Here is a 27331-nt window from a genome sequence, read left to right as displayed (position 1 = left end):
TGTAGTTCATTGATGTATATATGGGGCTGACATTGCTTTGGGCATATCTTCAGTATGTCCTCGTTTTTAGAGAAAGGCCTTGCCTGGGTTATCATCAGCGACAGACTCCTACACCAAGGGAACCTTTAGGGAGTTTTGTCTGCTTAGATACCGAGGAGATACTCGAGAGCAGTAAATCTAAATCTGCCAGAAAGGAAGTGGAAAAAGTACGAGAAATAGTGGATGAGCAAATAAGTAGGGAACAGCCTATCAGGAAAAAAAACCAGTAGAAACAATGATCTACTTACACTCATGGGGACAAAATCCATATTTGCCATCTGCATCAAAGTCTTTGGTTGTGGAACACCAGAGGAATCCATCGCTGCGTCCAGCATCTGTGCAACTGGTGTATTCCTTGCCATTGAACCAGAAGGGAAATTTGCAGTATTCACCATCTGCGTTTCCGTACTTCACTCTAACCACTGTAAAGAGAACAAATGCAGTGGTGAAATTAGTCACCAACTGATATAAAAAAAAATACAGTTTCTGGACATCTTTTCTTGAGGGATACTGGTATAGAAATGCAGGCTGAATTTCCACTTTGAAATTCAATATGCTGCTGGTCTCTCCATTGGCAAGATGTTCATAGCTGAAATAATAACTGGTAATTTTGAAAGAATTACATGGATATTACTCATGGCAAAGTGTTAGAATGAACAGTCTTAAAATCCGCCCAGAAAAATATATATGTTGTTGTTACTATGGCAAGGCAAACTTATAAACATGCTGTTAATACATTTAGTAATTTAATTTCTTTGGTAATATGGTCTAAAATGTTCAGTATAGTTTGAAAGGTTCCAGGCAGCAGCTGAGCATGAGCTGAACATGCCTTGTGCCTCATAAACCACTTTGGCATTTCCAATGTGACTTGAACGAGATCTGCTGCAGCACTGGGGGACAGGGTGGTAACACAGGCACACCCAGGTCCTGGGCTTTATTTCAGTTTGTCACGTGTAGCCTTATGACTGCAGAAGTGGTGCTGTAATACACGTTAATGTATAGGTAATTCACTTATCCATAGCATTTCTTTTAATGGCAATAACTAACTGGATGCTTGTGCAGTATTTCCACTAACAGGGAAAACAGGTTCCTCTGGTTCGTTGTTAGTCTGAGGCAGGGCCCTAGCCCAGCTAGCACAGCTACCAGTCAGTGCTTCTGCTAAAGTTAAAAGAAAGCCAAACAGAAGGCAGTTGACCATTCTGGTATTGAAGTTTAATTATTTTTTTCAGTGGGAGGACAGCTGAGAAAAGTAGAATTTGAAATGAAAGGCAAACATGAGTTTGCATTCTTGTTCCAAGTTTTTTGAATTATTTTACAATAGAAGAATTGCAATTAGTACTATATGATTATGGCAATGATCAAGCCAAAAAAAGAGGTTCCAAACTACTTGGTCTTGTTTGTCTAGTGCATGTGATGTATCTGGACTTCAGTTGTTTTTTTTCTGAAGGGCATGGCAGCTTGCCTGTTAAAGATTCTTGGAGGTGTTCTTAATCCAGTGTTTGATGTCAATTTTGTTTCAGTCAACAGCATGAGGGATTTATATTCCATTTGTTTTTGACAGATACCACAAGTATATAAAAACTTAATCAGGTGGGTGGTTCAATTTTTAACAACTGGAGCCACAGCTTAAGGAATCTTAAAAAGGGTATGTCAGCAGAAAAACAACGATCAGTCTGCCTCTTACAAATGGACTTGAAGATGTTTTAGTTTGAGCCTGAGTCCCTGAAAACTGAAACATTCAAAATTGTAGTTGTGGCTTTTTACTTTTCCCACAATTCATGAAGGTGTGCAGCATCAGGCCTGTTACTAATTCAGTTTTTCAAGGGGCAACAGTACAGGAAGAGAAAGGGAAATCCTAGATAACATTTTTTTAGGAATCATATAAACAGGTCGTAGATACCAATTTAAATTGTGTTAATTAATTTTCATCCCCTAACATTTCTTGACATGTCAATGAAGACATTCAGTGCAGTGCCTGAAACAGCATAAAAAAACCCATAGCAGCCAGCAGGCCATATGTTCTAAACCATTAAAAAGTCTGGTACCTTGCCCTTCTCCAAGAGTCCACAGTTCATCATCATCAAAGTGGGAGTCTCCTCCAATTCCTGGCCCCGGTGCAAAGGCATGAGCCAGGAGACCGTCTTTGCCGTCAAATGGATAGCCATCACCATGTTCTGCAGGCAGCAGAAAAAAAAAGAGCAGTTTCGAATGACCTCAGCTCTGTCAGAGTCTGTACATGGATTATGATTATCATGTGTACTTTCCCACCCAAGACAGCAGCAGAATACTTGAGTGACTTTATTGGTATGGGTTTTTCTGGCAAGACTGAACCAGAAGAGAAGCAGCCAGTTCTTACAAAGAATATGAAGTGTCAGTACTGCAGTTGTCACAGCATGTTAATTTATATCTCGTAAGTATTGTGGACAGAAATCAAAGATAGTGAAGAACAGTGAAATATTGTACATTGAATGTATGACTGCATACACATTGCTGTTTCTCAGTGGAGACTGGGAGGGAGCTGTAAAACGGACATTGCAGATGAGGGGTATTTTCAGATAATTCCTATCAGTCTCCAGCACAGAGATTGGAAAGTAAAGGCAGATTTCTTTTTGCAGGCTACTCTTTTTCTGCAGCACCTCAGACTACTGTGCTCTTTCCTTTGTGCAGGATGCTAACTACTTCAAGCAGGAAAGCTGAGTGTCCCAGCAGTGGGCCTCCAGAAAGCCAGCTCTTACTCAGTGCTCTTGATTCCTGTGAATGAGCCTATTCCTCCTCCACATCAACTATTCTGAGACTCGGGCAGCTCACAGGGCAGCAGCAGGTTAAGTAGCTCTCCTGTTATTACACTGTAGGCTTTTCTTGGAAGTACACCACGTGTGGGCAAGGCAGGCTGGCAAGGGCATAACCCTGGTATTCATAGCTTTCCCACCACACTGACCTGTGCATCAAAGCTGGCTGCCAGCATCTCCAGTTGCATCATTTCAGGCCTTTCGGTCTGATGTCTTGCCATTTAACAGAAGCCCTAAATACACAGGCCTGATTCTCTACTCTGTTACACTGATTCCGTGCCGGTGTCACTCTCTTAATGCTAGTTCAGTTCACTCATTTCAGTAGACTAGTGTGTCAGTTCTCAAGGAGAAGGTTTTGACATGTATTAGGTGCTTTACCCCCATTTATTTCAAAGCACATCCTTTGCTTAAGAGAAAGCTTAAAAACTAAAAAAAAATCGTGCATGTCCCAGCTCCTGTGAATGTGACATGAAGTGATAAGCATGAATGAATGTGGAAGAAGATCTCGTCCCACTGTTTCTGAGCTGACTATAACCAGCAAGGACTAAAACCAGCAGAAACACTTCTGCTTTTGTAAGACTTCTTTTTTGCAAACCAAGCCAGCCTGGATGAGGATCTGGAGTTTTGAGTTCTGTACAGAATCTCTCAAGCTTTTGAGGTCAACTCATCAGTAGCTAAAGCAAAGAAAACCAGCTTGAAATGGAGGCTTTTACAAAGAGCTCAGTTATTCTTTGAACTGCTCACTTGATTTCCAAAGTCTACCTCCCAAGTGATTGGCTGCACAGTATCTTCATTAGTATTAAAAATTCTGTGACTGTCTGTAAGAAGTTAAAATGCCCCAGGTTTACACTGAAAAGCTATAAACGTTCTTTCAGGGGAAGCCAAAATTAATTGAAAAGGCATGTACAACAAAAATTAATCAGGACACCCATCATCAGCTGGACTCAAACCAGAACTCGGCTTACCATCCGTATTTTTAAATTCCTCAAGACACCGAAGAATGCATTGGAAGCCTGCATTCTGCTATGCAAAAGAACTGAGACCAGCTATAGAGTGAAAATTGAAAGCCATAGGTCCATTTTTAAGCTCCAAGATGTTAGGACCTCCACCACTGTCACTGGAAAACTGATTACAGAGCTATAAATAAACAGTGCAATGACATTCCATTCTCTTCTGTGGCAGGAAGCCAGCTCACATCATCTAAAGGTCTATACCAATATTTCCCAGTTCTATTTCTGATTTGTAAACCTAAATATAATATGTTGCCTCTAGCAATTCTCTTTTGAGAAGATAAATATGGTATAAGAATATTTTATAAATACTTCTCTCTCTCTCTCTCTCGTATAAGAAAGAAAAAAAAACATCTTAGTGAAATTAGATCTTAGCCTGTATAAGCCAAGTGCAAACTAGGACAAGGTTTGCCAGAAAGGCTCACGTGTACTATTTATTGAGGGAAGATCATTCCAATACTAAGGATTAATGAAAGGAACTAAACCAAAAACATATGTAAAAATAGAAAGATATACCCCATCGGCCAAAATTAATCATAATGTCTGCTTCTCCATCGTTTATTCGGTTAAATCTCAGTGGCGTGACATCACTCCAGACTTGAAAGGCTCGAGCAAAGGCATCATCTACCGTCTCAGGATCCAAATCCGGGGTATAGCCTATAATCCTTGGAGGTAAAAGCAAGAGTTAAATAACACATAACCCCCCTCCCAGTTTTTGTTGTTTACTGATCAAAACACTGAGTAGACTCAGTAGTGAAACCAGTTAAGAGGTAACATGGCTGCACATGAGGTCTAAACACTTTTCTTCCATTCAGAGATGTGTTTAGATGCGGTACTTACTATTTATTTTCCTTCGGAATTGACACAGCAGTATGAAAAAAACCTATATAGCCAGAGGCTGTAAGGCCTGCGTGGCAGTGGGCCTCGCACAAAACTGAGGTGCTAGCAAGTCATACTGACATTTAAAACGTGAACACACGAGCACATCTTGATACATAAAAATTATTTGCCAGAAAAAGAGCCCAGTATTGTTGCAGTATTGAAGGAGTGTTAGTCCTTCGCCAGTGTACCGGTTACATTGGCGATAGGATATGTGGGGAAATAGGAGGTAAAAGCATGTGGGATGGAGCCATAGGCCTGGCATGGGAAAGGCACAAACTCTTTAGTGCATTGCTTTTTTCATAGATTTTAATTGGACTTCTTAGTGCCATACATTATAGCCAGACAACCTCCACGTGAAGATGGGTTTCCAATTCTTTGCTGCTGGGGCTGTGCATAGTGAGGGAAACCACTTTGTGCCTGAGGAGAATGAGGACAAATCAGAGAAAGCACATCAGCAAATGGGGGCTACGAGAGCTGCTATGGGTTTTTTCAGTGTTTATTAGGCTAGTTGCAGCATGAGGGATGCTTTGAGTCATAACTTGCGAGGAAACAGCAGACCAAGTCAAGCAGCTAAGACAAATCTGTTTGTTCTCATTGATACTAGTTTGTTCCTGGACCACCTAAGGTAATCGGATTTTTTTTATTATTGACTTCAATGAGAGCCATGTTAGTCCCTAACTCTTCAGAGTAAGAGTAAGAACTTAAAACACGCCAAACCTATTGCAATAGGCTTGCTTTAAATCATGTCTGTATATAACTGAAATGCGATTGTTTTGTTTTAAAATTTATTTGATGAACTCCATTTTTATGGCTGCTGAATGCAGAGGAGTTTGTCCTCCTACATGGCCTCTGCAGTCAGTAAGTACTGGTGGTCCTCGCTGAGCAGATGGGCAGGTGAGATACCCCTGCTCCAGTTCCCTTAGGATGCTTGCAGCAAAGCAAAAAAAAAAAGCCAAAACCTCTTTAGTCTCAATCAGAACCATAAAGTTGATCTTTAGATGATTATTTCTGAAATTCTACAATGCTAAAGCATGCGGTAGTTATCCAAATACAAGGAGATTCTAATTCAAGAAATCCCATCCAGCCCTCTGAGCAGCTACTCCGCTTCTAAGTGTCTTGTTTGATTCGTTCTTAAAAGCACTATGTTTGTACGTGAGCAAAACCCAACATCACCAGTCAGTACCTGTATGTTATATGATTCTTTTCCCATTTTGGCTTCCTTGGAAAGAAGTTGTAATTAGCTACATCTGGGTTACCACAGCGGGGTTTCTTCATTGTCTCAATAGTATTTTGATCCAAATCTCCTGTTTCAGGCAGCCCAAAAAATTTCTGCATTTTCTTCAGAGTGTCTTTCAGGACAAATAAATTGCAGTTGTCTTTTGGGCACCCATAGTATTTATTCAGGTATTGCTTGGAAAAAAAGCACAGAACAAAGACTTAAAATTCATAAAAGAACTAGTTAATCATTACAAATAAATACTGTAATACCATGATATCTTTCCATCCATAATTTGCAAGTTTTCTTTTCAGAATTACTATTATTAGTAACTGAGAGACCAGCAGAATCTCCTTAATTGACACAAACCATCCTTGATCACACAACATGGCTAATTAAGCAATCATCTCCACTATTAGCTATCACCTTTACTTAATGAATTGCTTTCTTAGTAAGTAGAGCATAGAGCTTTAATGTAGAACTACAAAGTAAAAATAGGTTTATCTTTTTAGGTTTATTTATGATGTATAAATCTGCTTACAGTTTTAGATTTTGTGTATTTTTTTTCTTGGAAGACTCTGGATTATTGAGAAACTTGTCAAGGTATCAAAGCAGCCACACAAATGAGACCACGTTAATTGAAAAGAAAAAAAGCATTGTTTATTCAAACTGCATAGAGCTATTTGAATGTGGCGTGTGATTGCTTTTGAGTCAAACATTGCAAAGACCTGAGGATGGTGGTCCTCAGTAACATCTCCGTTGCCTGGACACTGCAGCCAAACAATATCTGCATATTTAAATCTCCACTGAATGCTCCAGCAGATTATGGCCAGACTGATCTCTCTGATACAACCATGGTGGCAGATTACAAAATTCTCTCTCCTTAGAAAACACTGGTCATAAAGGATCAAAAAGGCAGTGCAGATCCCATTATTTTAATCTCTTACCTAAATTAATACCCACCCAACACTCCTCCACTTTCCATTTTAATCAGCATGACCTAATTAGCAGGTGTAGTGCAATTAAACAAACAAAGTCTGTTGTTTGCTGCTGCCTCTAATCCTGGCAGAGCAATGAGTTGGTGTGCTCCCTGCCAGCTGGTCTGGGTAAGCAGCCGTGACTTTCAGATGTGTGTTGGTAAGTTGTATATTTATGTTAAACTAAATTGTAGATAAACAGCTGTGGTCCTGATTACCCATACATGGTCCCCACCTTCTGTGCCATAAACAAGTGGGATCACACAGGCAAGTTAGTATTTTTTCCCCGTAAGTTCAGTGTCGGCTGGCAGAATAACTGTGAGCTTCTTGGGGTGGGGAGCAGCCCTGAGAGAATGCCTGGCAGTCCCTAGCAGGAGGTGAAACCTGCCAGGAAAACGTAGTCATTCAGATGAAAATGAGTGACAAGAAGTTACATCTTCAGCAACTGTCTAAAATCCTATATCAACTCTGTTCCTAACTGGAGGCTAACAAACATGGCCAGCTGCTGGCTGCCTAGAGGGGTTGCATTCAGTGTTGGATCCAGACTGAATTGGAGAAAACCTGTAGCTCAAGCTGCTGCCTTAGCTTTGACTGTCGCACAGGTAGACTTAGTCACGCTGTTCAGATGATATACAGCTTCACATTGTTGAATTTATATCCTCACTGAGGAGTAGATAAATGGATTATGAGTATATTAGTTTGGGTACTTCTGTAACAGTAATAACCTATCATTATCTAATTATTTTCATTCACAGGTTCTAAACAGCTTGACTAAACTATCTGGAGTTGTAGGCTTTACCCAGTAAAATGAATCTTACAGTTCTCTTGCATGGAGATTTCAGGAAATAAGTGCTCTTCTCTGGGTTTGCCGTATTTATGCCTGGCTCTAAAAGCTACAGCTATGTCGAACAGCAGGTGTTCCCAAACTGGCGCTTAGCATGGCACGGAGCTGAGAGGTGCCCTTGCCAGTGATGCTGTCAGACAGGAAGGTTGCAAGTTACTGATCTTTCCAGTAAAAATGTCTGTAGCAGAGGAAGAAGCATCCTTCAGGTATTGTATCCAAAATATTAACTACCAATCTAAGACAGGAAAACACCCTGCATAAGGTAAAGGTGTATTTGCCAAAAAATATGTCATAAATATCAGGGAAAATTATTTCTAACTGAGGATTACAAGAAGCCTGACAAAATTGACTGCACATTTAAGTTCTTGTGCCAGAAAGTATTCCTGAGGGAAACCTTACTTTTTATGTATCTGATTAATTGACTGAAGTTCACCCAGGAGACTGGAATAAGACCACTACATCAGCAAAATGTAGCAAAGGATATTTGATGACTGCAGTTGGTAAAGCCTGGATTTCACCACCACCCTCATTAAGTCCAGGCGTACCTCATCTAGCCTGGAAATGGTTCAGAGCTTACTCAGAGAAAGGATTTAATCAAGATGTTACACCATTTCCTTCAGAAGGTCCTCCATCCACCTACTGACTAAGCACAGAGGATGCCGAGTTTCTGTGATTTTTATGGCTTCTGATGTGGTATTTCTCCAGTGGAGACTGTGGCGCTGACAACAGACGCAGAATGGGTTCACATTCACTACCACTAAGTTCTTTCTTCAGATAGTTAATGGGGCTTGCTGGAAATTATGTGAAATATATTAAGAACATAATCAAAGAAGCCAGGTTAGAGGATCTGTTCTTATCCTGATTTTCATTTTAATGTAGTTGGATAGGTTTCCTTGTCCTTCTGTTTGCATCTCCCAAGGAGGTACCATGATACAGACTGTACCTTCAGAACTGAAGGGTGCTGAAGAAGCAGGATGCTGCTCTTGCCATTTTAGGTTTGGGAGTAAGAAAGACACTCAAAAATATAAAATGAGGCATGGTAAATAATTTTACTTCTAGGATTGTAAATAAAAAGCTAATCCCTCTCAGTTTTTCCTAAAATGGAGATTTTACTCAAGATGAGAAATGAACATAACCAGCTGTTCTATGAGAAGAGAATCTTGAAGAAAATGTAGTGTCTATGTAAACCACATCTTGGCCTAGGCTGTGAAATTCAGTTTCCCCAGAGTCAGCAGGGAGCTATGGTGATCTGGAATTTTGATCCAGCCCATTAATGAAACAGGGTCCAGCTGCAACATAGCAATTTGTGTTCTGATGCTGAGTGTTGGGGCTGCTGCGATGGAGGGTGTGAGGGAAAGGCAGCCAGTTAGCATTACCCAAGAATACTACGAGGAAGACAAAGGACAACTGCAGTGTTAAACCAGCTTGTAATTTTCCCCTGAATACACATAATAAATAGGTTGTTCAAAAGAAACAGAGATGAGGGGAGATGTGGATTGCTGTAATTGAATAAAAGCCTGACTGTGTCTGAGAAAACAGATTATTTAAGAGTGGTTAAATGACTATTAGACATGTGGGACCCCACACTCCTCTACCACATGCACTGCCCCCCCATCCCCTGGCTGCTGTGCTGCTAAGGCAAAACCTTGGGTGAATTTGTCTTGTTAAAGGCTGAGGAGTGCCCTTTTTGGGTCAGTTTGTCTGTTTTTCCTAAACTTTCCGCTACAGCTCCCATCTGGAAATTCTCTCTCTACCCTCCCCCAGACCTTCTGTAACCTGGCAAGCTTTCCCAAGATGCACACCAACTCCTAAAGAAAAGTGACCAACTTTCAGACCTCTGTGTCCTAAAATAAGAATAATTTATCTCAATCTTCCTTAAAATGGACTTACTGCTGAAGAAGAGAAATGTCTATAATTTACATGCTAAAATAAGGATAATCCATCTCAATCTCCCCTTAAATGGACTTCCCCATAATGTCATTTTTATGAAGGTCCACAGTGCTAAAATAAGGTTAGATTGCTCTAGAGTTATAGCTATAATTTGCTAATGTCACAGAAATCCAAACTCCTTTTTTTTTTTTTTTTTGTTCCAGATTGAATTTGGAAAAAAAATATTTCTTTAAACCTCTGAGGAGATTTTTTTTTTTCTGAAGTCAAAACTAGTCACAATGGCTTCAGAAACTTGAGCCAGCTTTCAATTGTAATTGTCCCTTAAAGCTGTGTTTATGCAATGCACGGCAATCTGGAAAACAAACTTCTGAAAGCTGCAATACATGCATTGAGTGTCTCGACAGCCCCTCACTTCTACTTCATTTAAGTAAAAAAATTAGATGTCGCTTATTTACCCTTCTCCCCACTTACCATTGCAATCTTTTGATTACAGTCACGATGATTTAATGAAATTATTTTGTATGTTCAAACTTAAGAAAAAAAAAAAATACTTTCTTTGCCAGCTTTAAAAATTTTAAGAGAGGAAACATTACTTGGCTGTAGTTTTAACTTTTGAAAGCTGATACCTTTGCTAGCTAGCTAGCACTTCCAGAGATTCCAGGGAGAGAATGCTACAGTCATTCCTTACCCTCAGCTGAAACAAGAAAGAAACATCTGCTTATGAAACAACAATATAAATCTGAAGCAAAGATGAAACCAACACTTACCACTGCTAGTTCTTTGTCTGTTTTGGGAGTGCTGTCTCCGGGAAACTTAATGATTGGTGATGGTGCAGCTAAAGTTTTGCTCAAAAGATATACTTGGATTAATAGAACTTTAAAAGTGAAGCCACAGACAACGTGAGTCTTCATTCTGCCTAAACTTGTGCTCTCCTCTTTGCAAAAAGCTTTTCCCCAACTGCCTGGCCGTTACTTTAGCTGCACAATGTACCAGTTGCTTATCTGAACATCTTAACTCTCTGCACCGTTTTCTCTTTTGCTTGCTCTAGCAATTCCTTTGTATGTTTAAAACATCCAGATGCGCAGTCTCAAGCTACCACAAGAGGAAGTCTGAAAACTAGTGGAAACATGAGAAAAGGGCAGTTACCAGATGTGATTGCTGTGATTTTAAGGTAGCAACAGGAGATACTTATTACTGCTGAAAGAGGCCACATTTTCTCCTCATTTGCATATATGAAAGCATTTAGTTATGCCAGAGAGCAGAAAAAAAAAAGCAAAATCTGACTTAATCTGGAAGATTTAGTGTCCCACATATTTTACATAAAAAAATAAATACATTCCTAAACATTATTTTCCTGGCTAAGTATTTTTATTATTTTTTAGCCCATTTTTTTGCCACAGACATAATAATCTGCTTTAATCATATGTGGTTACACTCCTACGCAGTGCCTTACAGTAAACATTTTGATTATGGATTTTGAGGCAGACCCTGCACAGGCCAGCGCAGCCGAGTGAGGCTTCTTGTCCTGCTCGGGCTCCACAGACCGTAGGTTTGTGTCCATAGGGCTCACCCGCACTTTGTGTGGGCGCTGCTCCCCCCCCGCCTGTGCAGAACGTGCAGAGCTCTGATTAACATTCTTGTGGCTTGTTTGGGTTCAGAACCAGCTGGAGTCTTTGCCACCAGCAGGCATGGCGTATGACCTTAATCTGCAAGGTGAGAGAGAATTAGGCAGATTCAGCAATAGAAATTATTACCAATAATTAACGTTGAGGGAGTTGTACAAAATTCAGGGTTTGCTTATGATGGGGATTTGGTCCCCTGGTGCAGCTGCCTTAGTCTGAAATTTTGGTGTAAATATGGCCATTGTCGTGGACACTCTTTTTATTGTGCCATTCATAATATTGCCTGCTTTGAGATGTTATTACAAGAGGAACATTTTTGTAGCTGAATATCCCTAATCTAGGGGCTTGGCTCATGACTTTTTAAGATGGGAGGCTGGCAATCCTGCATGAATGCAAACTGTGTTCTGGCCAGCCAAGTGTCTACAGTTTCTATTAAGCGTGAGTCCAGCCATCACGGTTCCTCTGAGCTGTGTGTCAGCATAAAGGTTGTCACAGATTTCCACTGAATGTTAAATGAAAGTTTCCAGATACGACTCTTGCTTCCAAACAGGGCTGTTAATGAAAGGGAAATGCTTTGCTGGTGTTTGGTGTTTACTCATAATATTTTGATATTCGATTGTAAATAGTTAATATGAACAATTCTTTGATTGATGCTAATATCAAGCTATTTTGCTAACTGCGTCCCCATCATCCATGAACTGAATAGTCTTATGTGAAGGCAAGGATTTCAAAGGGTGAGCTGAGGGATTCAGAGAGAAAGCGTTAGCAGGAGCTTTTTGCTGTCCATATAGTTTCATTGACAACCCAACACAGCAGCTGTATGCACAGCCGTTGGGAGAATCAACCATGGGAAGCAGCACTTAATGCTCGAGAGGGAAAGAGGAGTTACAGGAGCTTTGTACATGAATGCAGCTTTTTTTGTAAGCAAGTAGCTTTTTTTTATGCCCTCTCATTCTCTCATCTATGATTCCAACTTGAGTTACAGTGGACAACTTTCCCCTAACAGTTCAGCTTTGAAATTATATCTTCTTTTCTTTTTTAGCTTTTCCCCATCAGCAAAAAACCACAATCATTTCTGAGAGTTGCCTTAATAAGCGGCAGTTCTGAACATATGATCCAGTTTTTCCACAGCCCTGCACATGGTTGTGGGGAATGACTCTCCTGCTTTGTTTGTGATGACAGCTCATATTTGTGTTTGGCCACGTGAAACTGTGAGAGAACAAAAGCTAAGAAAGCCTTCACTAGACGTACCAAGTTACTCTTAGTGTCTCCTTATTTAAGCAAGTAAAAATATTATGTGCTTTTTCACAAGATTTTGCAGTTATTTCTGTGCTCTGCATTAGGTCAAGGGCCGATGTAAATCTTAAAGCATAGGAACCACATCATTTTTTAAAGAATTTTAATGTAAGTTATTATGGGTTCGTAGCTTTCATTTAGAAGGGTAGTGCAGTGAAGCCACTTAAAGCCACGTGTGTCTTGGCACATTCCTGTTGCACTCAGAAGCCTCACTGACACTTCATGAATGCTCAGTTCTCAGTGTGTCCTACTGAACGTCAAGTCAGAAATGGATGAGGGAGCTTTTGAATGGACTGTGAGGTCCGTGCAGTTTGAAAATCTCACTGTATTTTGTTGCTTGCCTTTGCTGGCAGTGAGGCTAGGTTGAAGTCACCTTCTACATACGTTTCCTCAAAAACATTGGCAAAGCAACAGAAACCATACAGACCTGCAGTGAAGCGCTGATTCTCACCTTGGATTGCAGTTTTGCTGGTAAACTGCTTTCCTGGTATTCCTTCAGCGAGTGAGCAGTTCAGCAAGTTGTGTTCAATTAGGAAATGTAATACATAATGGAATATTGGATTTATGGGTGTGGGGTGAATGGGTAAGGGGCGAACCAATATACTGAGTGTCTGACCGTTCAGTTACAGGGATTCTCTTCCATGAGATCCACGTGATCAGTACCGGCTCACAAGATCCTAGCTAAAGTGCCCACTTTCAGATAAGCAAAGCAAAATACACGCTCGTGGCACTTTGTGAGAGCGGGAGTTCTGTTGTATTACGAATAAATTTGGGGTAAAATGTTACTCATCTCCTTATACTTAAAGCTCTGTGGGATCATCCTGTTCTCGATCTGCCACAGAGGTGCTGCTTTCACAGACGAGGAAGGCGGTGGTGCTAAATCCTGAAAGGAGGGAAATTCTGCTGCTGGCAGGCCTCTGCTTTAGCCAGAGGTTGGGCTAGATGGCTTCCTGAGGTCTGTTGCAGCCTGAAATACTCTTGCTGAATTTGAAAAGACATGGTATGATGTGGTTTCTGTTCTCAAACTAGATAAGCTTAAAATCAGGGGGACAGACTGAACCATTTGAACTGATGTGTTTTGACACTGACAGGTTAATGGTTTAACCACTGTTAATGTTTAGTGCATAAACATTCCTCGACACTTTATGCTCTGAAGACATTACCTCTAACATTAATTAGTGACTTCTGAATAGATTCCTGGAAGTTAAAAATTAAGGGAAGAAGCAATACAAAACAAAGAGGAAAAAGTCCCCTGGGGAAGAGAACACAAGGCCATCTGCCAACTTTATGGGAGAGCTGAAACAGTAACCTGGAGCTCCTTTCTCTTACCTTAACACTCACTCCGTAACATATTCTGTCTATGTAGATAGATACTACCTCTGGATCAGCTACAGGAAATGGCCACTTATAACTACAACTACAGCCTTTACTGCCCTTTCACATATTATTTTTTTTTTCGGTGGAAAAAAATCATTTCACTGTTGCGTATAACTTCTACTTGAAATAAAATATTTATTTGATTTATATATTAATCTATCTTTCCTGAGTCAAAAAAGCTCCTCTCTAGTTCGTGTGTTTGTTTCAGGTTAGAACCACTCCATATTGAAAATTTTAAGCCATCTACTTCATGAGCAAGATGCCAGATTTGCTTTTTAAATGCCTACTTTCATGCATTAATAGGAACTGTATGGCAGAAACCACACAGTCTGAGATGGCAAATGCCTCTTTTGAGGACATACTTCAGTAATAACATTAAAAAGGGAATCATGATGTCTTTTGAGCCATAAGCTACATATCTCAGTAGATCTGACTGTGATAAGAGACAGATGCGCGTGTATTAACATGCTGCTTTTATCAAAGGATTTTTCTGTTTCAGAAAATGATTTTTGAACATATTCAGGAGCACTCGGCAGTTTCAGGATTAGACTTCAGATGGTGTCCTGGGTAATTTGCTGACAGAGTAGTCATCCCTCCAGAAATTCACTGTAGCAATTCCTACTGCCACTAATTCCAAAATTTTGTCAAAAGCTGATGATTTCCTGGTGGTTCCAGAGGAATACTTAGGCAGAGTGTCAGTGCGCACAGGCCATGGAAGAATGATGGATTTATTCTTAGTGGAGTTTCATGTTTTAAATTGAAACCTGTTGCTAGGCTGAAGAAATAAATAATCATCAAGACAATTAAGATCTCAAGAAAGCAGCTGATCATCTGATTACAGAGTCAGCTGGCTGTAACTGGGCGCAGTGGGATGTGTGTCTCCAATTAAACTATTGCGGTATGTGTTTATAACCTCTTCTATTTGTTACTTCTAGATTCTGTGCTGTCAATTTAGAGCTTCTAGTTTAGGAAGCAAAACAGAAGTTTGATTAGTGTAAACGGACTTGAATTCATTTTAGCAGGATTCGTGAAAAAAAACCACAGCTACGATGAAAGTTGTCAAAGCTAACGTGGTGTTCTCAGCGTGTTTCCTCTGGAACTACTAAAGGACTGGAAAACCTGAAGCTCAGGGGACTGAAAAGTTTGCCTGGGCTTTGGGAAAGCTGCCCAAGTGACTATCCCAGGTGCAGTTTAGCCAGGCCTTTTGGCTCCTTCTCAGTTTGCCAGGGTTGCCTTGTGACTCATTCTCCTCTGCACAAATCCTGTCCTGTAATCACCCCTGCATCATCGTTCCGGTGCCTTCTTTCTTTCTGTCTGAGGAAGAGAAGTTTGTAAGTAGCAGGAAACCAAAGAGCTTGTGGAAGAAAGCATGGGACTGGACTAAGCGGAGGGATTCTGATGGCTTTTGCCACATGTCTGACTTCAGGGCACTGCAATAGAAAGTGGCAAGGCTACCAGCACGGTGCCAGACTGAAGCCCCACTGAACCTGAGGTGTATATGAATCATTTATCTACTCACAGCTTGCTCTTGGTGGTACCTCTGCTGAAGATGGACCATTTCTACAATAGTATTAATGTACTAAGGGACTACATTCTTTTTGGTGTTTAGTACTGGCAAGACACCAAGCTCCAAGTACCTGCCATTCGGTGTCTGGAACAGAAGTAGTGGGTGTCTGCTGATGGAGACACATGCACCTGTAGGAACAGAGAAAAGCATAATATTAGCAGTTTATCTGTTTTAGTAAAGTTGTCTCCAGGAAGTAATGATTAGTCACAGCAGTCCCTATTTGAGTTTAAAAGGATTAATAACTTCAGTGAGCACTCATTTATATTGCGGGCAAGCGAGCTCATCAAAGACGTTGAAGGGTTGATCCTAAAAGAACATAAGCTTTAAACATCCACATCATTTATTATCTGGATATGCTCTCTGCTTGCTCAGCGACCTAATTCACCATATCTGACCACCACATGAGGGAGTCTCTAAACTGTTTGAAATCAGTGTGTGTGTGTGCGTGCACAGAAGAGTGAGAGTGGGACATTGTACAAAGGGTCAACAGTTGGTACCAGATGTGATTTTTAGCATTTAAGGTAGCGATTATATTTCTGCTTCTGTTTCTCTCTCTTCCCTTCTGTTTTGGGAAGTTAGGTCCTAAGGATGTGAAGTTCTGTTGACACATGGATTTCATTTGTTAGCTTGCTGCTAAATTAGAAATGAATTTTAAGTAAATCTGTTACTCTCAACAAAGCATTTTCCATTGCATTTGTTCATTATGCTTTTGCCTGAACCAAAAATTCCTGCTTGTGTCTTCAGCTGGTACTCATTGGCATTGTAAAGCTTCTGTTGGTGAATTAGTTCAGTAGAAATACACTGAACCGCTTTGGGCAAAACCCCAGGGCAAGTATACATGTGTCACCAGGAGAAACTTTGTGCCTTCTTAACACTGCCAGATAGTGTAAAGAAGGTTAAAACGCAGACTCCTGTGACAAATTTATCTCTTGCCCCTACACATTTTCCTAATGTAATTCTTACCTGTTTTAACTATTTTGATTTCAAGTATCTGGTAGGATAAAGTGGCAGCTGGTGAGTTCTTGTAACTTGAATTTGGTGCATTCTGATTACTCATTGCTGTTGAGCATTCTGCTAGCTAGTTAGTTCAGAAATCATAAAGCCATTGTGAATCTGGTTAGAAACTAATTTCAAACACTTCTGTTTAAAGTTGGTCATTGCCTGCCTGTCACCCCTGAGCTTCAGGCAGAGAGTAGATATAATAAAGAAATACGTGTTTTAGGCATGTGCATTTAGAGACTGATTATAGTAAGTAGCATATACCTGACCTATTAACTGTTAAGGTCACTAATTGAAATGTGTCTTCAGCGAAAATTATGCCAGTAAAATGGAAAGTATAGTGCTTTCACTAAAAATTATGTAGTTTAATAATACGATGGGTGTGAATGGGGAAATATTACTAAATCACCATAAATGGAGCACAATGTAAGGCAATTTCTTATGGTGAAACTGTGAAAATACTTAAAGAAAGAGTTTCTGTACAAGAACAATTAATAACAGAGATCACAAATTGGATAACTAATCTGGAATATTGTGAAAATGTGTGTTGATAATGTTTTTCCGAATAAGGCTGAAGAACTCCCTTCTAGCTTATAGGGCTGTTGAATTTAAAGGGAATCGGGCTGACCTGTTGGTCAGGATAAGCTGCTCGGGGGAGGAAGAGCTGGAGCAAGGCCGTGGCGATGGCTTCCTCCAGGGCCTTCTTGCTTGTTGGCTGCAGCAGGGCTGGCTGCCCACACCTCCGGGTGGTTCGTGGGGGGAAAACAAGGTTCAAACTGCTCCTCATCAGTGAGGTAGGAAAGTGTCAAGCTTTCACTGTGGAGTAGTAAGAGGAAACCTTTCTTTTGGAAAACGAGTCAAGCTGATGTGGAGTAAGGGTTTGTTAGTTTGGGGTTCTCAGCCCTCTCCGAGGACAGCGCACCTGTAAAGGGCACAGAAGACCTGACATTGTTCCCATGTACACCCAAGCACCCTGCTTAAAACATAAAGAAGTGTCTCAGTTTGTATTATTTCAAAGGAAAACATGACTTCTACTATCTTAGACTTCTCCTTTTTCCTGCCTTTTCACATATTGGCTCTTCCCCTTATTGTCAAACATTCAGTTCCACAGTGATTTGCCCAGCTGGTTGCAACACGTGAAAAACACCTAGCTCTTTGGTGTTCATTTGTATTTCACTTTGTGAAGTGTCTAAAAAAATACATGGGTCTACCTGGAGGGAAAAGGAGGAACATCTGGCCAGTGACTTCTCTGAAAATGAACTGGAACTTGCAGATAAAATGTGCAGAATTTGCCTTTTAAAGAAACCCCACATCACTGATGGCTCAGCAGAAGAATGAAGTCTTGATGCTGCTGTATTTGCTTAAGCTTGGTAAACTCCACGTGATCATTAGTAGCACTGGGGACAGATCCTGCCATCCGTGTTGGTGTTGGCTTGCACTGTATTTTGTCAGTGAGCCTGCTGATCTTTATCAAGGAGCCTTGCACTGGAAGATGTAACGATGATGGGATCTAGCCTTTAGCTTGTAAGGAAGGTAGCCACTACTACACACCTAGTAAAAGCAAGAGCTAAATTGATGTGATTGTGTAATCAGCTCGAAGCCCCACAATACAGAGCTACGGAATTTCTGCTTTTCAAATTTCAGAGACAGACCATAAGGAGGACCTCGCTGAGTGACCCATTTCTCAAATTCTGGGAAGAGGCACATTCCTTACAAGCAGTGCCACACCAAAGCCTGGCTATCCCCCACTGCCGGTCTGTTTGTATTCATGCGAGATCTCTTTGCTGGAGTGATCGGCAAGTGCAATCCTGAACACGTCAGAATAATAGTTCTGCTTGCTTTGCTGCTGCTGCCTTGCAGCTGCTTGTTGATAGGCACTGTACATCTCACTTGCCATTATAGTGTTAGTATTCAGACACTGAGGGGCCTTAATTAATGACTTTGAAGATCTGCTCTTTTATAATTCATGACAGAACTTTAATTAAAATCAAATGTATAGCCACTGAACTAGCAAAGGATTTAAAGTGCGCAGTGTTTGATGGAGACAGTGATTCCCTCTGACCACTGGTGCTCTATGCTGAATGCAAATTCCATTTCATCCCAGCAGTTTCAGAGAACAGAATGGGCTTTTTTTGAAACAGAGAGGTCCCTGTTGTTATAGACTCTGGAAAAATGGTAAGGCCAAGGGACCTAAAGTCATCTGATTCCCCCTCCCACCCCCCTTTTCTCCTTCTAAAATCCTTATGTGTTTTAATGTCTGTATTGGTAGGAAGAAAAAAAAAAGACACACATTTGTATGATGTTAATATACTCATTTATTGTTTGTAGAGATGGTGTGTTAAAATGCTGTGTATCGATCAGGTACTCACTCCAGGACTCTTGTCGAGGTAGTAGGAGACTTCTTATTTCACAGAAAGGGAAACTGAGACAGTTTTCACTCTGACAACATAGGGGAAATTCAGGTATTTTTGAAGAGTTCAGCCTAGTGCAATGATCAATTACATCTTTTTCTGGCCCATGTTATGATAACTGGACTTAAGCAAATATGTAGCAGAATACATTACTATTGATTAAATCTGTTGTGCCAGGGAACAAGGTTTTCTTATGACAGTTGAATTTGTTTCAGTTTATTTGGTCTTACTGTATACCTTGATTCCCCTGAATTTCTTATCAAATATGTTTTTTAATCTAGTGGACTTATACTGCTATCCTGTCACTGCAGTGACTTCCATGAAGTTCTTTGAATGAACATGAAGTCTTGCTGGTTACCCTGCCTTCTCAGGGCAAAGATTCAGAGGACATTCATGGGTTTGATTTTACAGTTGTGGGTTGTATTTTAAGGTTTATCACCTCTTTTCATCTGCTAAGGGATAGGTCTTTCTTTCTGTGGGATAAGTTGATTGTTTGGGATTGCTACAGTTCCCTGTCCTGTGTATGGAGGCCATTCTATGATCATACCATCGGAAAAAAACCAACAAGAATAACTACCTGCTACATATACAAAAGCTAATAAATTAAACAAAATTTACAATTTAATAGAGCTAAGGGAAATTGGTCAATAAGTCACATCAAGATCTTTCAAAAAAATCGCCTTGAGAGGGAGATGAATAATGGAAAAAATTGCATTTGAATAAATTAGTTACTGCAAGCTGGCAAAATTTCAAAAATGTCTTATTTAGTAGCTATAGAAATGGTTTAATAGTAGGAAAATATGATTCACATTTTTTTCAGCAGTTGCTGAAAAATATGCTTGATAAATCTTGACTATCATTCATCCATCTGTAGTTGCCATCTTTACTTTTACAGTGGCAACAATTTCTTAGTTATAAACATAAAAATGTAAATATATCATATAGATGTAAAAGAACTTCCTTGGAAAGGAGACATTACTTGATTTCTTCAGTGGTTGCTTTTGCTAATGTTGCAAAAAGTTTGTTGGTTTTATATTACTAAATTTTCACGTAGTACCTCAACCAGCTGCTAAAACTACAATTTGTAAACTGTTAAAATTGAATTCCTGGGCATAGTCACGGAGGACTTTTATCTGGAGGTTTTTATTTTGTTTTTATCATCAATTTGCTACAGCAAACTGTTACTCGTATTTGATTATTTAAGGCCGTTCAGCTGGCAGATGTATTTGTGTATGTGCCTTAACAGCACTGGGCTGTTACCGTACATCCAGCCATCATTAGGGCAGCTGGGGCTGGGCTTGGGTCATTTGCAGAATGTGAAACCAAAGTAAATGTCACCTAATTGCAGACTTTCCTCTGGCTGAGCCTTATGTTGTGGCATCATCCTAGAAAAGCTTTGGCTATTTTTCAAGCTCCAGTATGCAGAAGTATGTTCAGTGTCTACACCAAGATTGCTCAGACCGTTACGGGCCCTGCACACGTAGGCCGGAGCTGTTGGAGCAGGCTGCAAAGTAAATCAGACTCACAGCTTTTATTTAGTGGCTTCCTTTGTCTGTAATTAAGTATCAAGGTCAGCGTCTTGGTCCATCAGGAAGATCTCAGGAACAGAATCACACCCTAAGATGCCAAAGAGGAGCAATATCTAAGAGCACCGCGCGAATCCCAAAGGGAAGAAGTGAGGGAAGCCCCCCAGCCCTCGGTGGTTAGGTGGGAGGTATTGAGTTCAAAGGGAAAAGTGAGTTTTCAGAGTGAAAACCTGAACCAGCGGCACCAGCTGCCTGTCCTTTAGCGGTCTGTATTAGTTGTTCATGGGAATGACTGAAGAAAGGCAGCGTTTTAATGGTCAGTGAGAACGTTTCTATAAAGGGATTCAATTCCAACTTTTTGTCTTTCAACGTTTTTATTGCTCTTCCCATGCTTTTTATGAGCCGTTAATTTCTTTCATACTTGACCATTATTAATACAGGGCAAATAAATGGCTAAACTACTTCCAGAGGCAACTTGATGGGCCATACTGCACGTCTACATTTTCCTGTCAGGAAGACTGATTCTAGGGCCATCTGCACAAGTTTTATACTGGTTTTTGTGCCTGATTTTAGGATGATATTAAATAATATTACTGCTGCTGCACACAAAATCCAGATCACGTAGTTCTGTTTCAAGGAATAAAGTGCTTAAGGTTTTACTCTCAAATCTAAATGGATATTTACTTTGATTTTATTTCTGGATTTCCTCTCCCCTCCCCCTTGCTGTCATGTAATAGGAAAGATCTGAATCAGGAACTGTGATCATAAGCAAATCAATACGTGTTTTCTGATGATAGTAAAATAGAGTGAGAACTTTTGTGTACAGTGATGGATCAGAAGGCATTACTGAAAACATGCCATCTTCTATGGTGCAGCAATGCCTGTGCAGTATTACTACGTTTCCCTTATTTTATTTTTTTTTAGCATTACCATCTGTGATGGAGCCATCTGCCTATTTCAGGAAGGGATATACTTTGAAATGCAGCAAGTCCTCTTGCTTTCAGCTCTTCACTTTGAGTGTCTTTGCAGTCTCAACAGTCATAGTTAATTATCTTTTTCTGCTTGATCTCCTGGGTAGCTTTGGGAATGGCAGTCCACGTGTCACCTGAGATGAGACATGATGTTTTGCCCAGAACAATAGTTTCATTTTGGACACTGCTTTACTGAGTTTTTGTCCACTCTTCTGATGCTTGTACCTGCAGGCTACAAACCTCTCTCAGGTAATTTGCAGATCAGGAATCAGTAACTTTAAAAACCCCCACCTTTCTGTGTTCCCAAGGGGGAGGTAGGACATTTAGACAGAAAAGCCCCAGATTCCCCTCCCAGAATTCACTATTTCAAGAAATATTTGCACGTATGTTGCTCATTAATTCAATCTTACTATGACTTACTTGTAGATTGCTCTGTGCTAAGCTGTTTCCTGGGTACATTAGCTTGTATGCACAGAAACTTAATTTTCATTTGTTTCACTTAAGTTCATCAGGTCTGTCTTTTCAATAAAGCTTTTTAGGGTTCCCCAATGCCATGTGCAGAGCTGGGGCTATGATTGCTTGAGATTTCAAAGTTTTGATGGCGGGGATGGTGGGGGAAGATCATCCTCTGCCTTCTGGATTTCATTCCAGTCAAGGAAACCTGTTGATACTGAAGTCAGACGAGATCCTAATAATCTGTAATGTTGCAGATTATTAACTGCAGCCCTTGTCGCAATGAGTCTATGGCCTAATACAACATCTCAGGAAAACCAGTTGAACTGAGCACTGCTTTTTATATTACTTTCTGGTTTATTGCAGATAGCATGAGAACTGATTCACAGCAGTCGTTTGTTATTGATGTGACTCTACAGATCTGAATCAATGAAATATGCATGGATATAGCTCATTTCACTGCACGCACTCTAGAGGAATTCATGAGTTTATACCTCATAGGTTGCACAAACCTTCTCATACCCTGGATCGATTTTGTGATTGTGTTAAGAAATATAACTACCACTGAGGTGTGAAACAGGAAGACAGCAGAAACCATCAGAGATATTGTTGGCGTATTAGATTCGAATAGTTTTAGGAAATGCACCACACCTGCTAAAACTGTGAAAGAAAACCCAGTCCCTGTAAGGATGGTGAAGGGAAGAATCTGTCTCTTTCCCTCAAACTTCTTAGAGTTGCAATTAGTGCTGCTTTCCCCTCCAAAGCTGGAGCAAGATGTAACAGGGGATATTGCAGTTCTGGATGAAGAGTCAACACTATGATGGGATAGGAAGTTCAGTGGGGTTTTTTTGTTATTTTTGTTTTTTAAACCTGTGTGTACAGATACTACACCATGTCCATTTGGGTGGGATGGCAACCAAATTATTAATATTTTCTTCAAGATTTGGAAGAGAACTTTTTTCAAACCACAGGGTTCAGCTGCCAATTGCTGATTATTCTTGAAAAAACCCTTACAGCCTCAATTTGACAACACACCTGAGCACTTGTTTTTACTCAATAGTCATGTGAAACAAAAGAGATTAGTTTTATGCTTAAATGCCGGATTGGAATGTATTTACTTGAAGAAAATTAAATGCATTTATCATTGCAAAGAATGTAAATTCTATACTGTCAAGTTCTAATAGGCTGAAGTTCAGTCACAAGAATAGCACTACTCATAAACAGTATGAAGAGGAAAGCGGGCATAATAGCAAGAAGAATATTTAATATTTCCGAAGCACCTTTTACCCGATGAGTTTACACAGCTGTGTGCATAAAAATGATCAACGTTTCAACACCTCTGTGAACTAAGCTGAATATCTGCTTTCTCAGATGGGAAAGTCAAAGCACAAAGACTTTGAGTGATTTATCTGCATGAATTGGTAGCAAAGCTAAGAATCAAATTTTGGCTTGACTCAGTCTGCCATGGTATTATTGCTTATCCCAACTATTTCAGTCATTTATACTACACAGAAGTGACAGGCTCTGTCATTCAGCTGGATAAAAATAATTTTAAAATATGATTTCAGCACAGCTCTTACTCAACATTCTCCAAGTTCCTTTTATAAGAAGTTTGCCTTTTTCTGTGCCATGACACCGAGCCTTGGATTTACATTTTACTGCGTTCCTTCTGCTTTCCACTTCCACCAAACAGTAAGTTTGGGCTGGCCTATTGAACTTGTCCAGTGTTAGTATGCTACTATAATAAACGTGTGAGTAGGCAAGGCTATGTGGAAAAATGCTTCCCCTCTTGCTGGCATATAACCCTAGTTGTGAAGTCTGTTACTTGTTTCTCATTCTGAGAGCTATGCAGCAACATATATTTAGAAGAGGTGCAACACGCTACCCTGAAGCATGGGCAGAACCTTTGATCGTGCAACCCAGCCATACTTCTCTCTCTGCCAGCCCCTGCGGGCTAAAGGTGCTGCCCCTCCTCTCTCCCCGTTGTGAGTCGTGAGAATGGGGTTTTTCACACTCCTTTTTGGTGTAGGATCTGCTGCTAAAAAGAATTCTGTTCTCATTAAAAGAATTCTGTTCTCATTATGTAAAGTGGAATTTCTAGATACTAAGGAACATCGCATAACTAAGAACCTTAATATTATGAGTTCTTTACAGCAAAAACACTTGTGTTTTGACCAGGAACTTTTCAGGTGTAATAAAACAAATAGCTGGTGTTTTACTCCTGAAAGTTTTGGTGGTGGACTCTTCTTCTTGTAGACCGTGGAAAGCTGGCCATTCACTTCACTGGGGAACAGGGCAGGGTCCCTTACTTTAAAGGCCTTTAATTGCTTTAAGGTTTAAGTTTTCTGTTGTATAAAAGCCAGATGCTTTTCTTTGTCCAGCTGTCTCTCATACAATGCCCACATGCATATCCTACTTCTAGTTTACATGCTGTAAGTAACTACTTCTTAAATGCCATTACAGTGAGGGAAATGACTATAAAGCAATGGCACTCGCCCCCTAGACCTGTTCACCATATGTCTGACATATCTGCTTACTTAACGGAAACAAGCTTTTATTATTGCTAATAATTAAGAGACAATATAGTTGTGGGAAAGTGAGCTGGTTTTCTGCTCTGTCTGGCACATTAACAGCATCACTCTCGGGTAAATTTCAGTTACCAGATTTTTATTACTGGTGATGATACTTGAGCCCTTAGGATCAGACTTCCGATTCCAGGTTGCATTTGCAGAGCTGGAAGTGCAGGGGGAGAAAAAGTAGAAAAGAAAATCACTCGCTTTGTAAATTGAGTGGAGTTAGCCTGGAAGACATTGAGAGATACTAATGGTTCATTAAAGTGGATTTTCTTCATTTTTAAGTTCAAACAAAGTTGTGGGGGGCAGGAGGGGGGAGAGTTGTTAATGGTGTTTGTGGAAAAAATATGTCAAGGTATGAGAGATACTATGATGGATTGTGGGTCTTTCTTTTTAAAAGCTGTGACATGCTCTTACTCCATTAGCTGTTTTATGATATGCTTCTCCTCCAGGATTTCAGCCTCACCCCATCATCTGGTTGCACGTACCCACTTTTTTTCTGCCCCTCCAGCACACTCTCTAGGGGCACAGCTTGCACTTGGCATTCAGTATAAAACACTGCAACAGCATTTCTGAGTCCCACCATGGTCATGCTGTTTCTTCTTCTGGTCACTTTTCTGGTTACTTTACCAAAAGACTTCTCTATGACTAGCACTTTTTTTGTTTTTTTTATTTCAGTTTTTTATTGTTGTTGAAGTCCTAGTACATAATAATTAAGAGATTAATTAGTTCCTGCATGATAAGTTGTTTCTGCAAATGTGGTCAGAACGTGTAGTACCAGCTGTAATGATGAAATCCAAGCTGTGGTGGTTTAACCACTGGCATGTTGGTGATTTAAGTAAAAGACACTTGCTAAGTGGTTGTTTAGGTGAGTCAGGGGCCTCCCATCCCGTGACTTAGCCACATCCCAGACTTCTAAGCAATGTGCACCCACTGTTTCACTCCGATATGACATTTCCAAAATTACTGCTCCTCTTCCTCAAATGCATGTGTTCCTTGGAGGCTCCAGCCTGTGGGAAGCAGACAGTGTTGCCTGCTTTGCAAAATGCCTGTCCTAGGTCTGAAAACATGGAATCAAATGAACTCGGAGGGGATCTGAGTCATTCCCAGATTCTGGGCTTGCCAGGAAATATCTGCTGTGCCACTGCTGCAGTACGACTTTAATGTACAGAGCTGGATTTGGAAGGCTTGGATTTTGTGGTTGGTTTTTTTTTTTTTTTCTGTCTGGTAATGCAAAACAATTGTCAGTGCCATTTAGCCAGTAAGTTCTGCTGAGATGATGGTGGAAGAGAAGCCAAGCTTGGTGAAGTCTGTCCCAGAGTGTAATACTGGCACCCTAATCTGTGCCTATAATCTGGAGTACAGGAAAGGTTCCATGTTTTACTGGAGATTGCTGCCTGTTCTTCCCTGCACTTTTAGTAGTTAAGTGACCGAGACACAGGGACGACAGTAAGGTGGCAGGCAACAAAGGTGCATTGGGAAATGCCCCCAGCTAGGTATGTGTAGATACCAACAAGAGAGTAGAATGTGAAAACTCACATTTTTTTAAACTGCTCGTAACAATAACAAAGGAAAACCCCACAATGGTGCTGGATGTTTCAAAAACAACCCAGCACAGTTGAGATGTGGTTAGGATAACACCAGGTGCCTTTTGGTTTGGTCTTACTGGCAATATTTGGGAAAGAACTACATGCTTAGTCAACAGGATGATAAAATATCCGTACTCACATGGCTTGTTTGACTTGTAAGAAGCAATTTCTCTCTGGGTGAACTGGAGAGCTACCAGCTCCAGCGTTGCTTTGTGGAGTGGTGAATGTTGGTAATCTCTCAGGAGGTTGGTAATCCTTCCCAAACCGAACATTGCAGTGGTGCAGTTGTCCACCTAAGATCCATGTTGTTGTATCCTCACTGTGGTAGGCAAAAAGCAGGGAAACAGCCAGCTTTTTATCCCTTTTATGAAGCTGTGACTTGCAATCTCAGACCAATCTGCCTGTCTTCTGGGTCACTCACGATCAATAGCACAAAGCTGCACGTTCTTCTGACTCTTACCAGGAGCCCCAGCACATCTCCCATGGCTGATGTCTCCTTGCCTTTTGAGACCACTGCCGAGGGGTCCCACTGCCACCCCTCCAGTTCTTTGACATCGTCCTTCTAAGGCTTGCTTCTCAGAAGCACCCAAAATATTTGTAACTAAAAATCTGTTTTGTCTATGTTTGTCTGAAGATACCTGTGGGAACATAGCAGAGCATAGGATTATCTAATCGTTTAGGTTGGAAAAGACCTTTAAGATTATCAAGTCCAACTGTTATTAATCCCGTTATGTCATTAATCCTGATGAAATACAGCTTTGACTACCAATAAAGACATATTGGATTGGGTTGCATTAGGTTGTATTTCAGTGGAATAGAGAGCACAGCATAAACCCACTTCCTAAAGATGTGCAAAAGGAAAGTTGTCGCTCTTGGTACTTTCGTTTTTTCACAAGGAGGTACCTATGACACTGAAAGGGCTGTCCCAGGTAGGTTTGCTCATTAAATAGTGCATTAGTTCCCTTGCAATCGACAGTGTTACAAGCAAAACATCCACTTTTAGTGTCTTCACTCTAATGCGTGATAGACAGGAAAAAATACAGTACCCTACTAGTTAGCCTGGTGTCTGTAGCAGCTTCAGGTATAAAATGGCTCACAAAATGTCAGTTGATACAATAACAGATAGTGTCCCGTGGCCTACCACCTATTTGTTAAGTATCAAAATTCTTACTTGAATGACATATGAGATTACTGACTGTAGGACTTGGGTTTTTATCAGTATTAGAATACTTCCATGCTTCATTTATGAGTATTTGCATATATAAACATATCTTATTCTTTAATAGGGTGTACAATGATG

The 27331-nt window shown here is 40.4% G+C and overlaps 1 protein-coding gene and 1 long non-coding RNA gene across 4 annotated transcripts in view; one reads left to right on the top strand and one right to left on the bottom strand.

Moving 5' to 3' along the window:
• MMP2 (matrix metallopeptidase 2) overlaps positions 1-10741 on the bottom strand; it is a 35647-nt gene extending 24906 nt beyond the window's left edge. The window contains exons 1-5 of the mRNA XM_056360510.1: positions 10415-10741; positions 5904-6130; positions 4355-4503; positions 2085-2213; positions 288-461 (exon numbers count right to left, since the gene is read on the bottom strand). Of these exons, the coding sequence (XP_056216485.1) occupies positions 288-461; positions 2085-2213; positions 4355-4503; positions 5904-6130; positions 10415-10558 (823 nt within the window). The 5' untranslated portion in view covers positions 10559-10741. The remainder of the gene's footprint in view (positions 1-287; positions 462-2084; positions 2214-4354; positions 4504-5903; positions 6131-10414) is intronic.
• The window catches only part of LOC130159186 (uncharacterized), a 750763-nt gene that overhangs the window by 227461 nt on the left and 495971 nt on the right, over positions 1-27331 (top strand). The gene's annotated exons all lie outside the window — the stretch shown is intronic.

This window comes from Falco biarmicus, chromosome 15, assembly GCF_023638135.1.
Source record: "Falco biarmicus isolate bFalBia1 chromosome 15, bFalBia1.pri, whole genome shotgun sequence".
Taxonomy (NCBI): Eukaryota; Metazoa; Chordata; class Aves; order Falconiformes; family Falconidae; genus Falco; species Falco biarmicus.
This window is presented reverse-complemented; position numbering and strand designations above follow the sequence as displayed.